Raw genomic sequence first — 17,471 nt, forward strand, 5'->3', positions numbered from 1 at the left:
CTTCATTCAAAATGACAATTTTAATACATCATACTTTGATTAGTGACAATGGTTAGCTAGGATATGAAAAGGCAAGACAAAGTTTCCACAATGACATGGGCAGGCAATATAGAAAACATCCTACTAATGACTGAAACCACCTTGTTTGACTTGTAAAACAAGAGTCTACTCTTACAAAGTGTGGAATAAAAAGAGAATATGGCTTTAAGTAGTTATAGCGTGTCCCTGTCAAGTGATTCCCTGCCAGTAAACTCAGAAACCAACAGACACAGTAAATTTAAATGAAAGCATTGTTCGTGCACACTCTTGTATCCCTCTAGGGACCTATAGTTACATCTGCTCCCACTCTCCAATGTGGGGAAGTCAGACCCACTTGTAGCCCATTTTACATCGATAATTAACAAATCGGTCATGATCATCCTCAGACAAAATGGCTTCCTCCACAATTATCTTTTAAAAAAATGTAACAAAAAGATGAAACACAGCTGTTAGTTTTAGCCAAACAAGGTTTCCAGGTTCCACCACAAAAACACTCCAAATACTTAGGGGCTGGTTTCCAAAAAACAAAAAAATCACTGTAGGGAATCTTTAGTTAAAGTCCAATTTCTACTTGACTCTGCTGTTTTTTTTCCTGGTGGCAAACCAACAACTATATCCCACACAGAAATACACACGATTGTGAGCTTAAACAATAACACTACCAGCATAGCCTGGTCAAACGTCACAATCCTATTATCTATACTTTGGAGTATACAAGTCCCAATATATAGTTCCAACTACAACACTACAAGAGTTTACAAGGCTAAAACAACCTCAACAGTCAATCTTTTTTTGAGAGAGCGGAATTGGAATAGAGACGATACAGCCTTTGAGAACTGCAGTTGCCTTGCTACATGGTATACATGTCTGGATAGTAAGATAAATAAGAGGAAAAAAGAAAGACTTTCTTAGTAAATGTAAAATGTAGCAAAGCCTAAACAATATAAGCACGAGGCTAACCCACCTTAAGAGACTTCCTTCCATCCACAGAATCAAACACCTGATTAGGTTTGCTGAAAATACGTAAGATTAATAAAAGTATTTGTTTTAATTTTCAAAAAATATGAATGAAGGGGGTTATAATATAGATATACATATGCTGCAAAAACGTAACCACGGGCAAAGAAAAAGAAACATGGATTTCTTGCCATAATCAAATGATGCTTCGTTGCCACCCGTTGCCATGTCAACGTCTAGGAGACGGCCAGCATGGCAACGGAAACTATCATCATAAAATGGTACAGTAGTAGAAATAGCTAGACCAGGAGGGGGCAGGCTCTCCTGGGAAAAGGTCCGCGGAGAGGTCCAATGATTGGTCATGCGGCTCGCTGTCAGGAATAATGGTTGTAGGGTGGTAGAGGGTGCCCAATGCCATTCTGGTAGTGATGGTGCTGGCGGTGAGCGATGTACTCTGCATAACCCATTGTCATCTTCTCGCTACGGTACCTTAGAAGGAAAAAAGATGTTTTGGTAAAGGCTAGCGGATCCTCAGGTCATGTTAGGAAAGTTATGATCAGAGGGTGGTATGCTGTACAGACTGTAAAATCCCTTAAAGCAAATTATGGTTTGTGATATTGGGCTATATAAACAAAATTGACATGACCAGCCACAGTCTGCACCGAAACACAAGACGGCATCTACTGTGACCGTGTACAATCTGTTGAACACAGATGAATCAATTTCTAGACTTCTCAGAAATCTACTATTGAACAACAAATCTCAGTCAGAACAACAAATATTTATAATTTTTTCTTGGAAAAGTACTCCATTGATTTAGCACTGCACATTGTCACACAAAGGACAGACACAAAAAATATGGTCTATTGTATTCCATGCATTCTTCTTTCAGGTCAAAAATGGGGTCCTACATTACCACCAATTAAGGCTGTGCGATATGGCAAAAATTCATATCCCGATATAGGTCATTTCATATCATAACAACAATATATATCTATGTATGTATGTCTGTATGGGGCTGATTGTTCTCATGTTGTGTATATATGATGCTTTGGCAATGTTGTTATTACATTCATGCCAATAAAGCTAATTTGAATTGAATTATATCCAGATAAACTGCTGGATAGTGTTGTGTGGCTCGTCCATTATATTTAATGCAATTTCTTCTCCGCAGCACCGGCATGTGAACAGACCGTGGTGAAGTTAGTTTCAAGTTGGATATTTGTTTTATGTTGTATGGTAGATGTCAAATTCCAACGTAAAGCTAACATCACCGGTCCTTCACCAAAATATTATGGCAAAGTGTGGAATTTGCGACACAATGATAAGCGATAGAGCATAATTGTATACGAACATTTTTCTATCGTCAAACGATAGATATCGTCATATCGCACAGCCCTACCAAGAATGCAACTTGGCCGCCAACAGTTCACTTGGAGATGTGGATCAGTTATGCTTCTAGCAGCTGATGTAGCCGCTAGCCTCAGCAGAGATGAGGGGTGGGCTTCAGAGGTCTGGTAAGTTCACTTCTTTCTAACTCCACGCCTCCAGATTTTTTTCAGTTTCAAACTTGTAGTCTTCATCCCCAGCAGACGCTGACTCAAGTGACATCACTTGAGGAAATTCCTCAGATTTCTTTATACAACTCTTTTTTCACATATCCTGTTGCACTCTTCAAGACCTGTAAACTTAAAATTGTTGGGAGTTCTCCTTTGAATAACTTGAGTGGCAGAGGATATACTGTATCTCAAAAGGAGGACAACCCTGATCTAGATCCCATATCTGAATTGGTGTAAGCTTTATACTCTAAAAAAGAAAAAAAGGTTGAGCTCTGCTAATTCTGCTTGGCTGGCAAAACTCTAACATAGTAATGTACATTAACTGGAGACTTTGGACCCATCTGGTAACATGTAAGTATTTTGTCTTATGTTTGGGCATGGATCCAAATGAAAGTATGTGGCAAACAAAGAGTACATCAGTGACATATTCATATATCAGCATGTCTGTAGGTAATTTAATACAGTAAGTGTAATCTCACCTGGTTAACTTAATGGTCTTCCTGAAGTCATTTGTGATGGGAGCTTTGTAACCTCCCTTTCGTAGTAAGGAATCTATGGTTTGAATGTGGTCCCAACCTTAATAAAATGAGAGTTAATTCTCTTTACACATTCCTGAATATCCACATCTAGCAACATCTAGTGAAAAGCTGGACTGTTAGAGGAACTAAAAAAAATAATAATAATAATCTCACCTTGCTCCTTTGCAACCTCCGGTAGGTAGGTGGCGGTGCGCTTTGATCCTTTTTCATTGAAAAACTCTATCCTAATACCGTGAACACCCACCTGGAATTCAAAACAGGCACGACAAAGAGAAAGTGTAATTTTCACCCCATATATTTCTCTATCCACCAAACTTAAAGTTGTAAAAAGAACAAGCTGTTCAATATGAAGAAATGTTGAAATGTTTTTGCACTTGTTCAAACAGGTTACAGCGTGGGAAGGACTTCAATCTCCATCATAGTTTTAGTCTTGTTAGAAGTAATTAACAACCCCAAAAACAGAGCAGGAGCTGGTGTGTATTAATAGCAGAACGAGGGAGACACCTATAAATGAGCATTTAAGCTGTGACGTACCACTATTCTCAGTGCAAATGTTTTAGCAAACCATTGCTGTGTCTCAGTTCACGCTTCCATACTTGCTACAGGTGCTGGTCATATTATTAGAATATCATCAAAAAGTTGATTTATTTCAGTAATTCCATTCAAAAAGTGAAACTTGGATATTATATTCATTCATTACACACAGACTGATATATTTCAAATGTTTATTTCATTTAATTGTGATGATTAAAACTGACAACTAATGAAAATCCCAAATTCAGTATCTCCAAAATTAGAATATTACTTACAATACCAATACAAAAAAAAAAGGATTTTTAGAAATGTTGGCCAACTGAAAAGTATGAACATGAAAAGTATGAGCATGCGGCGTGGCATGGAGTCGATCAGTCTGTGGCACTGCTCAGGTGTTATGAGAGCCCAGGTTGCTCTGATGCGTATTGCATCTTCCTCTTCACAATAGCCCATAGATTTTCTATAGGGTTATGGTCAGGCGAGTTTGCAGGCCAATTAAGAACAGGGATACCATGGTCCTTAAACCAGGTACTGGTAGCTTTGGCACTGTGTGCAGGTGCCAAGTCCTGTTGGAAAATGAAATCTGCATCTCCATAAAGTTGGTCAGCAGCAGGAAGCATGAAGTGCTCTAAAACTTCCTGGTAGACGGCTGCGTTGACCTTGGACCTCAGAAAACACAGTGGACCAACACCAGCAGATGACATGGCAAACCATCACTGACTGTGGAAGCTTTACACTGGACTTCAAGCAACGTGGATTCTGTTCCTCTCCTCTCTTCCTCCAGACTCTGGGACCTTGATTTCCAAAGGAAATGCAAAATTTACTTTCATCAGAGAACATAACTTTGGACCACTCAGCAGCAGTCCAGTCCTTTTTGTCTTTAGCCCAGGCGAGACGCTTCTGACGCTGTGTCTTGTTCAAGAGTGGCTTGACACAAGGAATGCGACAGCTGAAACCCATGTCTTGCATACGTCTGTGCGTGGTGGTTCTTGAAGCACTGACTCCAGCTGCAGTCCACTCTTTGTGAATCTCCCCCACATTTTTGAATGGGTTTTGTTTCACAATCCTCTCCAGGGTGCGGTTATCCCTATTGCTTGTACACTTTTTTCAACCACATCTTTTCCTTCCCTTCGCCTCTCTATTAATGTGCTTGGACACAGAGCTCTGTGAACAGCCAGCCTCTTTAGCAATGACCTTTTGTGTCTTGCCCTCCTTGTGCAAGGTGTCAATGGTCGTCTTTTGGACAGCTGTCAAGTCAGCAGTCTTCCCCATGATTGTGTAGCCTATAGAACTAGACTGAGAGACCATTTAAAGGCCTTTGCAGGTGTTTTGAGTTAATTAGCCTATTAGAGTGTGGCACCAGGTGTCTTCAATATTGAACCTTTTCACAATATTCTAATTTTCTGAGATACTGATTTTGGGGTTTTCATTAGTTGTCAGTTATAATCATCAAAATTAAAAGGAACGAACACTTGAAATATATCAGTCTGTGTGGAATGAATGTATACATTATACAAGTTACAGTTTTTGAATGGAATTACTGAAATAAATCAACTTTTTGATGATATTCTAATTATATGACCAGCACCTGTATTTTGAGTGCGTAAGTGCGTTCATTCGTAACTGTCAAAAGGTTCAGAGTATAATGCTGGACAATTCTTACACTCAACAGTCGCCATCTTGGCAACATAGTGGAAAGAGGAGGGACCACCAACCTATTTTCAAACTTGTGAACGTGGTGCCCGAAGAAGCTGCAGCAGTTGCAATTGCACACACACACACACACACACACACAAGTAAAAGTATGCAAATTTTTATCAACTTTTAATAACATTGAAGTCAAGTGAGCAAACAAGCCGCCAGATATTTTGGCAGGTGAAAGTCACGGTCAACTGTTGGCGATAATGACCCCCTTGGTTACAATTCGCCATTAAAAGGAAAAAGAAGCGGTCAAATGTTATAACGGCTGTGTTTGATGTGAGATACCACTATCCAGTCGAAATTTACACACTATGCAAGTAAGTACTTGGTGTACACAGTGTACTACATACAAGTGTACTAACGTAAGTATCCAAAGTAAGACAGCGCATGTCTCTTACCTCCCAGTCAAGGTAATCACCGACGTCTTCAAAGTTGGTGAGAAGAGACACTGAGCAGAAGAGGCGAGGCAGCTCATCCCTTGTCATAGGGGGGAAGCGGCTGTCTTTAAGGGCACTGCACACATAAAAGCACAAAAGGAAATACCATAAGTCCATCCATCCATCCATGCATCGTCAACTGCTTATCCTGCACAGGGTCGCGGGGGGCTGGAGCCAATCCCAGCTGTCCCATTACTAGAAGTGATTCTGAAAATAATTATCACAGTCAAGTGATGAAGGGTCAGCAGTGCCTTTAATGTAGATGACCTATGGACATACAGAGGCCAGTGTGGTCGCAGCACAGTTTTTACTACTAATACCACTAAGAAGCTGTATGTGTTTAACAGGTAATCCACAGCTCTGCTGTGTCTCTGCCCTCAGGTCAAGAAACACTAGTGAAGAAATTCCAGGTATTTACAGAGGCCCCTGTTTACTTTGAAAAACTCTGTCTTTTCATGCATCGATTTTTTAAAAACAAGTGACATGCAAAATAAAAGTTCCAATTTCAGTTCTCCACATACACCAGCCCTTGGGGTCTCGCTCATGTGTTAGACAGGTCATGTAATGTGTTACATGACAATTACATATCAGTAACATAAACACTGAATTCAGATTTCTAATTGTTAACACTTGTCCACCAAAGCCAAGTAGTGCCCAACCAGTGTTTAACCCACCAGCTCAATAATTCATTCAGATCAACCACCAAACATGGGGGTAAACCCACATCACTGTGTTTATCTGGAAAGGCTAGAAGACTGCCAAATATAACTAAATAAGGACTCTTTATTATCACATTTTACATTTTTGAATATAAACATTTTTTAATGTCTTTAACAGTCCATACATTAGTTATAGTAAAGATAAATACATTTATTTTGTGTCACAGTTTTTTTTTTTTTTTTTACCATTTACTACAGTGTCATTATTTTTCCACAATCATGCTCTGCAACAGCATTTGGTCTACATCTTTGCAACACAGAAAATAACTTGTTGCTTGTTGCTTACCTGGTAAGGGTGTATTCCCTGAGTCCTGAGTGCAGATTCATGGCAGAAAATGTACCTATACAACCCCTCAACCGCTTGTCTCTGCCTATTTTCCATGTGACAAACAGCGGGCTGAAAAACAAGAAAGAACAAGAGACCTATTTTCCATGTGACAAACAGCGGGCTGAAAAACAAGAAAGGACAAGAGACCAAGTTAAAGCAGTTGAACTCTAATGATGTGCACACCAGATGTACATTTCTGTATAAATGCTGGTTGGCGGCACACCTCAGTTAATTCTGCTTTAGTATTCCACAGTTGTTATTCACGTTAAGTAAAATTGTCAGTACTGTCTACACCATGATGGATCAGTTTTCATCCAAGACGGCAGGCACATGGCCCAGTGCTATGAACGAAAGTTCATAGTACTGGGCCATGAACGGATAACCTCATCTTTTTTTGAAACAAATTCATAAAAGGCATTTTCCATCTTTTTTTGTGGTGGAACTGCTTCTTGTTATCTTGTAAATTAGGGAAAGACTAATTGATCGCATGAAGAATTTCTTGCATGATCAAATCATAAACAAAATGTGGTAATGACAATGACTCACCCAATTAAATACTGCATAATAGGACTCAACACAAGCTTCAGTAATGATTGTAGCAGTACAAAAGTTATCTCATTTGGATTTAAATAAGTAATGTTCATTGAATCAAGGACTTCGGAGAATACTCAAATGTTGTAACATTACTGCATGACATCGCAGTGGAACAGAACTAAAATTGTGCAAAACAAGTCATGATTTCCACGTACCAAGATCGTTTCTACACTGGACACCTTTCAGTCTTTTTTTCCTGCATGTATGTTGGAACAAATACACTTCAGTATTAATTCAATATAGCAGCCTACACTGGCCACATAACGACTTGTGCTTGAATTAAGCTATACGGCAGCCAACAGTGGTACTGATTTGATGGAAGATCTCATTTAAATCCAATTTATTGTCAGTTACCCATCAAAAGGTATTGTTCTCACATGCCAAGACACATATAGCAGGGCTATATTTACCTTAATGAGCACCAGTCCAATTTTAAGAGCACATATTAAATATTCAATTCATGGAGCATTTGTTTTCTCTAGTTGGAGCTCTCTCAGTTTACTCAAAAAACTGAATGTGTGTAAATTAAGCTGTGTAAAGAGAAAGGAGGAAGGAGAAAAATGAGCTCTATGTTTCCCCTGTGAAGAAATTTTCAATACCAGAACCAATACTGGTACTTCAACTTTAACACTGGTTTGTACAAAATATTTTTTTGTTTAATGGAGAAGGTCTTCAGCTAGAATTCCTTTACTATTTGAAGTTAAAAGTCCCAAAATTTTAGAAAAAGAAACATGAGACAGTTACTCTTTGAACAAATCTTAAATTTTATTTTTAGCTTCTTCACATATTAAACAGCTGGAGCAAAACCAAAATTCAAAGTTCAGATTTAATGAAGTACCAGTAATTAAAAACAAAAAAATTACAAAGGAACAAAACATTACAGCTACGGCAATCTGATGAAAAACAAAATGGTGTCTAATGGCCACTACTGTAGATGTTTTACAGACCCAGCAGTTCCTCAGAAAACCACAGCACGGTAACTGTCCTTTGGCTTCATTTTACCTTTCCTGGATCACCCCCCCCCCATTCTCTGCCAGTGAGGAAAGGCTGGTGTCTTCTGGTGTTGTCCTTAAATGAGGGAACAACATGGGCAAAGGTTGATGAAGAAAAGAAAAAATTCCTAGTGTTCACCATTTGGTAGCACAATGGGTAAGATGTATTAACAAGATAACATATTTGCTAGCTAGTTATGACTATTGAATTGTACTCCGACAAAACTGACATTTCAGTTGTTGCTTTAGCTTAGTATATCTAAAACATTCAAGTAGCTTATACTACCTTCACTATCAAACATTACACAGATTTCAATGAATATTACCCGACCAATTAAAGTGACCGTATCACGTTATACAACCATTACATTCAACTAACGTTACCTAGCTAAATTATCTGACTAGTTATGCTAACGTACCTGCAGCAGCGCTCGCTGGTCTGAGTGGTCCAGTCAGTCAGTGTTGGTGGTCAATGAAGCAGATACCTTTGTGCACCGCTCTCAGCATGTGACCCTCCATTTGGAGGAGAAGACTTGCTGTTTTTACTAAATGCTGACAACATGTAAGCTGGACAGTCGGACAATAAAAACACACACTGTCTCAAGGTTACGACATTATGACTTCTGAAAAACATAAAAGGGCACATTCGCAATAAGCATGGGTTCCTATTTCTTTAATTTTTGTACCACTGGCTTTAAAAAAAATGATCACAAGATGTTCACAATCTGGGACCCTGCATTGTTTACTGGCTAACTCTGCAGACCACTGTGTCTATGTCAAATACTGTAGTTGTTTGGAGCATTTCAATAATTCAATCTGACAACGCCCCCAAGTGAAGGACATAGCGAGGACACCACAGACAGAGTTTCTCATACCTGCGGGATTCACATCGGTGGCAATTAGCCTACCACATTCCTAATCATGATTGAATGGTTGGGTTCAGACCTTGGTTTCATATGGTTAAGTTAAGATCCCAGTGTTTACCGTTTATGGCTGACAGACAGCTTGAGTGCTCATCTTAATGAAAGGAGGTTGGGAAGTTTAAATATTGAAAGCTCAAATCAGTCAACTTTTACTATATTATTCAAAAGGTCCACAACAAGCACTCAGTTTTATTAAACTAGGCTACATATGAAAGGCTCACACTTTACTTGTAACAAAAACTAGTGACATGGGATTTTATAAAACCTGTCCCTTTTCCAAATTAGGAATTTTAAGACCTCACAACCTCTCACAATGAGACACTTCTCTTGATTACATCAGTTAATATTTATGAAGGTTTAATGCCAAGCATGGACATTGGGACGGAGCATTTTTATATTAACACAATGACACCATACGCCAGATGATTTTGTTTTGTCAATGGCAACACTAATCTGGCTTGCCAGGCTAGTTTGAGGCAACCCTGGGAGAATACTCTCAGAAAGGACTGAGAAAATGTTCTGTGGTGGCTCACATATTTGTGCATATTGAGTGCAAATTTATAGACCTTGTATGGAATCACAAACATCTGAAATTAATTGTGAGTGAGAGAGTTGACACATGTATTTGGTTAGTCTAGGTAACACCAAATGCATGATACAGTGAGCTGTCCCCACACTGTCAGGGAAATGCCAATTCATTGTTCAGTGTTTGCCACACCACTGTGAGTTCTGATTGGTTCTCATATTTGAATGTGTTAAGTATTTTGCTTGGAGTCTGCTGTGGTGATTTTGTGATTTTAGTGTGATACAGTTTGTGAATAAACTTGTACAATTAAAGGCTCCAACATGATGCTGAAGGTCAACATGTCAAAAGCAATATTTCAACAGATTCATTATTCGGGAGAGTTTCAACTATAAATGCATAAAAACCTATTGATGTGAATGAGCAGAGTAAGAAGATAAAGGCTATGTGTGTACTGTATACATATACAATGTGTAGGAGGGATTGTTTCCCATAACAGATCATGGTTACCAGCAATATGAACTGTTGATGTAAACACACATACACCATGGTGTAACTGGTCAGCAGAGAAATACATTTAAAACCAATACTGCAATTCCTTTGACTATTTCTTTTTTTTTTTTACTATTTTAAATGCGTGTGTTCCTCATCAATAGTGCACTCCAAAGTTTCTTCACAAATTCCCGGCCGGTACAATGGAATAAGTCAACTATTGCTTCAATTGTAAACAATCCCTGTATAGCCTAGAAATGTAAGTAAAACGCCCGCACTTGCTATCATATTACAAAGCTTGTATAAGGTGGGGTCAAAATGTTTCAGTGGAGGGCGCAGGAGTGCGGTTACAGGCACAAAATAAAAATAAAATTTGTCAATCTTATAGTTAATACGGTCATAACACAAAAAGTGACGTTTTCCGTGAATGCTTCAAATGGTTAAACAATGTGTGTTCGTTAGTTCCATGTGTTTAACACAGACAGCGCTATTTTAGTTACATTCGGCCATAAAGAATGCTTAGGACTGCTTAGTACTTAGCTAGAACCACATTTTCTTTGTTGGTTGATGCTAAACTTAGCTAAACCCTTAGTTCGATAGTATCGTTACACTTAACCAAACAAAACCTGCTGTAAAACGAGCGAGTAATGTGACCGATTTTCTGCCCGTGACGCCGTGTAGACTTTTTAATACATTTACCATTAAGGTAATGACTTCAAGCTCATTAGTGCTTCGTTGCTACGCTAATGTAGCTTATAGCTAACAAAGCTAAGCGTAGTATGTGGTAATCCAGAGTTCATTGAGGGCAATTTCATTAAAAGTACCAACGTTTCACGTTTTGTATTTAAGCCGTTCATACAGTACATCCTTGCTTGCAGAACTGCTGCGTTAAACCTAAAAACGACGCTTAACGTTATAAGTGTTAGTGGCTTGCTAATATTAGCTAGTAGCATACAGGCTTATAGCTAACGCTAGCCACTGTTATTCGAGTTGGTCAGACAGTAACGTTAACGAAAAAATGTTTCTTTCGGCGAGCAGCGACGGGGAATCTAAAAATACTAAGAGTAACTTTCCATCATTCAGTAATAGGTAACATAAGTTAGCTTGATAACATCACACCAAATCATTCATTGTAACGTTAGTGTTAGATTAGTGTAGTTGCAGGCCACTGCAGATAGTCTCATCGACAAGGCCCAAATTTCATCTTGCCCAAATTAAGCTGTGATCGCGAGCTTTTCGCGTTAAATTAAAATAGGGTTTCGATGTGACAGTTTGTGCCCTTAACACTGAAGCAGAATCCAGAGGTAAACCCATTAAGTGTGCCCCAACAGACATTTGGTGAGAGTGTCTACCAATGAGCTTTGACATGCAGCAAAACAACAAAAGACAAAAATACTCACTAGGGATCATTTGTAAACCTGGGTGTTCTCGGAGGTTGGTATCCGTACAGATGGCAATAAAGCACGTCAAAACAGAAGCAGCACATCTCCGCTGAGACGACCATTTTTCTGCCTCCACTTCCCGAACCAGGTCCCGAGCTGAGATTCGGGGAGAGGCCGGATGAAGTGTAACCGGCCGGGGCTGGGGACAGAGCGTTTGTGCCGCTGCTACCACTACTACTACTGCTGCCGCTAACGTTACCCCCGGGTCCCCCCAGGCCGTTGGCTCTGCTAACGTTCGCCGCTGCTGCAACGGTCGCGGAGGAGCCAATCCCCAACTCCGAGCCACAATGTCCGGTTCCTGCCATCCCGCTTCCCGCCCCCACCCCGCCGGGACCCCCCGACCCGGGCGATCCCGACAGTTTCTGCTTCTTCACCCCGCAGCACCCGGCCGCCATCTTGGAACAATCTGCACCGACACACCGCTTCCGACCCATAACCGTCACCGCGGGAAGGGTGGGGGGGAACGCCGACCAGACGTAGAAATCCCACTGCGTTGATACGTATGACGGACAATACTCCACTTTCACTCTTTTATTTTTTTGTCGGACGACGAAATAACCGATGTGGTGAGAAGACTGCAATGTCACCCTAGCGCTGCCTTTAAAAATGCGTGACTTCGCTACGCAAATTCCATAGCTGGATAAGCGTTTTTTCCATGAGTAATTATTTAGCCAGTCCAGCTTTGGACCACGGTGTTCTAGTGGATCACCGGTAACGTCAAGTTCCAGACAAATATTCACCTAACACGACACCATCCGATGTGATCTCAGTCAGTTCCCTGTAAACATACAAGTTCAGGGAGTGCACAGTCCGAACAGGCCGCAGATGACAGTAGCCAAGCGGTCCAGATGTGAAGCCGACAGCCAGTGCACTGTAGCCCCGCAGCACACCTCTCCAAGTGGAAGCCGGGAGCTTGAGTACGCAGGACCCATACGCTTCAGCACAAATTGCGCACCATGTCTTGGACAGCGTAGCTTCTCATTGCACCAGCTTGTTTGCTACAGCCTCACGAACTTCTAATTACACAACAGGCCCAGTTATGTTGGAATTCCAGACGCTGGGATAACGCAGAGTAAAATGGCATCTGACAATGCAGGGTTGGCATGGCACAATGCAACGCGTCAGCGCCGAGCAAGTCATTTCAGGAACGTTAGCCCACAGTTTGCACCTGCATGATGTCTGTTGTTGGACCTGGGTTTAAAAAAAATCTCAATAACACCCCCGCGTCAAATGTAGAGCTGAAAGTTTTCAGTATACGTTTGTTTGGAGGTTGTCATCCGTTTATGGGGATACACATAGAAGAGCATTCTAGTCCGTGAGCCGTGAGAAATCCTCCGGGTTTGGCAACCCTCGCTCCGCACCCGTCTCTCAGCTGCTACCATTCAGTGCTGTTCGGGTAAAAGCCCTGTGATCAGTCTGTGGGCACAGGCATCGGTGTCGTCGGCACTCCGGAACCGGATTCAGAAAACGTGTTGCGCCCACTTGCTACACATTATGCGTAACTTCTGTGGGGTATGTACGGTGCTGTGGAAGCTTGCGCGCTCACGGCGTTCATAACCGTGTATGCGTACGTGCATGAAAAAGTAACGGTATCCCTAAGCTATAAAAGGCATGTGACTAGAGTGGTCTGTCCTTTAGATTATCTTATGAGTGCTGTTAAGAGGCTTGATTTACCAGTGTCTTTGTATTTCAGTGAGGTGATTTATCCTCTTCTATATGTCTCAAGGGGTCAATATACAGGTTACACGGAGTACTTTTAAATTGTAACTGTTAAAGTCAATTGTCATTTTGGATTTACTGCAAATGGCCTTTATGTTGTAGCCTACACATCAAATGCTCATCTGGGACCCTTAATCAGGAAAATACATATAAATAATGATAATAAGTGTAATTCTGTTATAAATGTCTCCTGTCTGGTTCTGGGCCCCCTGAATCATTATCCAACTCCACCCCCATTCAGCCCCTGACCTATTAAGTGAGAAATACATTTTGGCCTATCAGTAAAGAGAACAAAGACCAGTGTCTAAATGTCAGTGATGAATACACATTGTTGGATCAGCTGATGATGACCATACCCTGAGTCATAATGCTGGGCGGAGTGTGCTTGAAAATGAAAACACCGTAGGCCTGACAGAGTGAAACATCGCCTGGGTGGTGACATGGGGGCAGGAGATCTTGATCTCTGGAAGCTAAATAAAACATAAACTAGCTTTTCTTTAGGTTCACAATACTTATTTGATCGGCTACATATCTTGAAGCAGTATGTGTAAGGCTGACTACTGGAGTCAGTCTAGTGTCTTTTTAAAATAACAGATTACGCTACACAATCATCCAATTTCAAACCTCTAAGAGTAAACCATCTCAGAGGAAGGAGCTCCCTGTTGCTCAGCATTTAAAGCCTGGCTGACAGAAGACAACAGGGAGAATATGTTAGTTTAGAGTAGCCTAATATCCTCAGTGCTATTGGCTTTATGTGTGGTGACTCTCATGACAGGGCTAGTGGTAATAAACATCTGCAATATTGCAGTGCCAAAAATTGCTTGTGCTTAGAGTACATTAAACATATAGGTTAATGTGCATTCAGCGTCCATTTGCTTTGTCTTTACCCCCATTTGCTGTCAGGTACTGACATTTGAGTTTATCATCTGGGCCAGAACTGTAAGCAGTAACCCACAGACACCCTCCCATAAAGTGCTCCATGACCGACTCAGCATAAGGCTTCAAGTCTGTTTTAAAACTAATTTAAACTAATTACTGTTGGCTCTTGTGGATATTGACTGAGCATTTGCCAGGTAACAGGCCTCTTTGGGGAGACTAAAGTACATATTTGGCTGAAATACTTTTAAGCAAGATCTTGAGTGTAACCATCAGTCTCCTGAATGAATGACTTCCCTCTGCCATATTTTCTGTTTAACACTCTTGGAAAATTCATCTAGAAACACGTAGGTCCAACAGAAACTGATGTGGTAACCTTACTTGTTCTATGACTATTTTTGGTTTTGAGGCAGGTGTTCATCATAACATTTCTAAAGAAATGACAAATGCAAATGACAGCAAAGCCCTTGAAAATCATCGCATGCTACGTCACTCCCATTTTCCTGCCCAGCAATATTCATGTAAATGTTGTAGCCTTGAGGTCAACACTCAAATGACTTTCCTTATCTGGGAAGGTTATTTTGAGATTATTTCAACTGTTAAAAAAAGAACATTGTTTCACTGCGTAGACTCAAATAGTGCCTGTAAAATATCCCATCCATTTATTTTACGAGAGCAGAAACTGCCAAGGCTGAATGTCATAAAGTCCTTCTACTTTCGAATATAAGTCAACAAACAGTAATGTGCGAAACGTCCTCAGTCGTGGTAGTATGATTAGATGCGATGGCTTTGTTGTTACATTCAGCACTGTAAAGTCATGAGGTCTATGGATTAATCGGCTGTGATGGAGTTGGAGATGGAGTGATAAGCAGCAAAATACCCAAATTCTCACTAATTAACGGATACTCTCAGCAGACTTAATTATTATTTTAGCTACTCAGATTGCAATTCTTTAGATCATATATTACATTTTCCACAGTTAAAAGGAAACGCCATTATAGAACGTGTAGCTTAGTAGAGGATGAAGCTGGTACGTACACATGGCTTAGTGCAGCTAAGCAGAAAGTGTATGCTCTTCAAAACCCCATTTGTGCAACCATTGGATTTTAGGCATGGGTGATGTCACTGCAATGCAATCCACCCCATGCAGATTATCTTTTGAAACTACAACAGGAAAGGGGGAGGCAGGCCGAATTTCCTCCCATTCCAGCTACAATTTAAGAGTGGCACTGCTGTTCAAGGTCAAAGTGGCTTTGAGCAAGCAAAATAGGCTGAGCTGGGTGCTATTGTTGGCATTGTAATCTTCCTATTTAAGAAAAATCCACACATGCACAATCACCATTTAGTGAATGTACTGTATATGCTGAGCATAGACTGGTTTGTTCCATTCATTACCTGTCGGTTTTATTCTTGGGTGCAGAGACAATCTGGCATGTTGTTATTAGGCCTTGTGCTGGAATTTCCTGCAGCGGCAGGACTGAGATACTACGTGGACAATAGCTGACTAATTCAAGTAAACTGTAAAGTTCTGAAACTTGCTGTGAAAAGTGCTTCAAAAAGTCAGAATATACGAAACAACATTAGATGTATACCCATGGCTAAATAAAAATCTATTTGAATGGGACTAAAAGGAACACAAGTGATGTTTTTACTTCTCTGTGGTAAAATGACTATAGTATCAGCATGGGTTTGATCAATATCAATGACCCAATGATTACTTCTCCAGGCCCCTGCTGAGATTTCTGGATATCAAAACAATAACTTACTGGTGGCCAATCTCTCCACCCACTGGAGTTTAAGACACTCTGAATCCCCCCTATTGTGTACCATTATCTTCATGGTTTCAACTGCTCTGTGATGGATGATAAATCATCAATATGATGGTTATACAACCAGCATCAGAAGACATTTTACCACAACATTTTGCAACTTGATGTAGGACATGTCTGTTAAATACCTGTTTAGTGGACATGCTCCCATGGCTAATTCATTGATACAGCGAAAATGTGACTTCATTGTTTGTACGTGGGGTCAACAGCATCTGTCACAGGAGGGGTGGATGCTGTGCCAGTGTTGGTGAGCATAAGCTCTATCAATGGTGTTGCAGTCCCCAGTGGTGACAAGGTTGATAAAGGTCACGGATTGCATGGGGCCAACTTACAATGTTGCTCTGAGAGCTCTCCTGTACATTTACTAAATCCTCTGGTGTATTGGTAGTACAAAATTTGAATGCAGGGGAACCATTTTGGTGACATGTATGTACAGTAATGTGAAAATCATCTTTTGGAGGAATTTCTGAAAATATTAATGCAGCTTATCACACACACAAATGCAGCACGAGTCCATGCTCTCACTTCTGGCACTGTATTGCCTACTTAGCTCTCTCTTCCTCACAGAAACCTTGTCATCATTTTATCTGGAGTCAGCTGTTTTCCTCTCTGGCTCCCAGTGTAATGACCTTTCTCTTCCAGCCAGAACAGAAGAGTCACTCCGCTTTTTCCATGTAGGCTGCTCACTCTCCTCTCTTTGCCTCACACCCTTGTTTTGTAATATTCCTCATGGAGGAATTTGCAGGATATTTTCTAACTGGCCTCATTGCCATAAGGGGGATGAACTCTGTCAGGTTTCAACAGAGATTCACCTCCTGCTTTCAAGCTGACATAACATTTTGGTAAGTAGGTGAACCCTGAATGTGGGTCTTTTGGAAACAAAAAAATCAACACGCAAATGTATTGCATTATTCATTTGATTAACACCAGAGTAGACTGAAATGTGATCACTCTCACAGCCATGCAAAGCAATGCCATTCGGTTCATGAAAGAAACATTAATACACCATGAGATATGTACCCAGCTTATTTTTATTAGACAAGCATTTGAATGCAGGCTCATTTACAGACCAGATCAGTTGTGTCAACAACAGAATTAATGGGACCCCTTTCAGTTTTTGAATCTCAAAGTTTTGATGATCACTGTGAATAGGACGCACGTTAATTCGCTGAGATGAGGGAGGGAAATAATTAGATAACTAAATTGGGAGCTGCATTTGTGTTTCATGTGTGTAGATAAAAAATGGCTATGGTGAAAGCATGTATTAT

The 17,471-nt window shown here is 40.5% G+C and overlaps 1 protein-coding gene across 1 annotated transcript; it reads right to left on the reverse strand.

The window, feature by feature from the left end:
* Positions 1-835: 835 nt before the first annotated feature.
* On the reverse strand, positions 836-13,243 carry LOC119895257 (AMME syndrome candidate gene 1 protein-like). Its single transcript, XM_038708240.1, has 6 exons — positions 11,738-13,243; positions 6,772-6,882; positions 5,728-5,842; positions 3,248-3,338; positions 3,035-3,131; positions 836-1,485 (listed from the first exon to the last, which is right to left on the reverse strand). The coding sequence occupies exons 1-6, from the start codon at positions 12,211-12,213 to the stop codon at positions 1,371-1,373; spliced, it is 1,005 nt and encodes a 334-aa protein (XP_038564168.1). The 5' UTR covers positions 12,214-13,243; the 3' UTR covers positions 836-1,370.
* Between the last annotated feature and the right edge of the window lie 4,228 nt (positions 13,244-17,471).

This window comes from Micropterus salmoides, unplaced genomic scaffold (assembly GCF_014851395.1).
Source record: "Micropterus salmoides isolate LMB-PRFRI ecotype aquatic unplaced genomic scaffold, ASM1485139v1 Ms_hic_scaffold_9, whole genome shotgun sequence".
NCBI lineage: Eukaryota > Metazoa > Chordata > Actinopteri > Centrarchiformes > Centrarchidae > Micropterus > Micropterus salmoides.

Coding starts and splice junctions, on each gene's coding strand:
- LOC119895257 (XM_038708240.1), bottom strand. CDS start 12,213: ATGGGTCGGAAGCGGTGTGTCGGTGCAGATTGTTCCAAGATGGCGGCC. Junction 6,883..11,737: donor AGGTTTACAAATGATCCCTA/GTGAGTATTTTT, acceptor CTTGTTTTTCAG/CCCGCTGTTTGTCACATGGA. Junction 5,843..6,771: donor AGGGAATACACCCTTACCAG/GTAAGCAACAAG, acceptor TTATGTGTGCAG/TGCCCTTAAAGACAGCCGCT.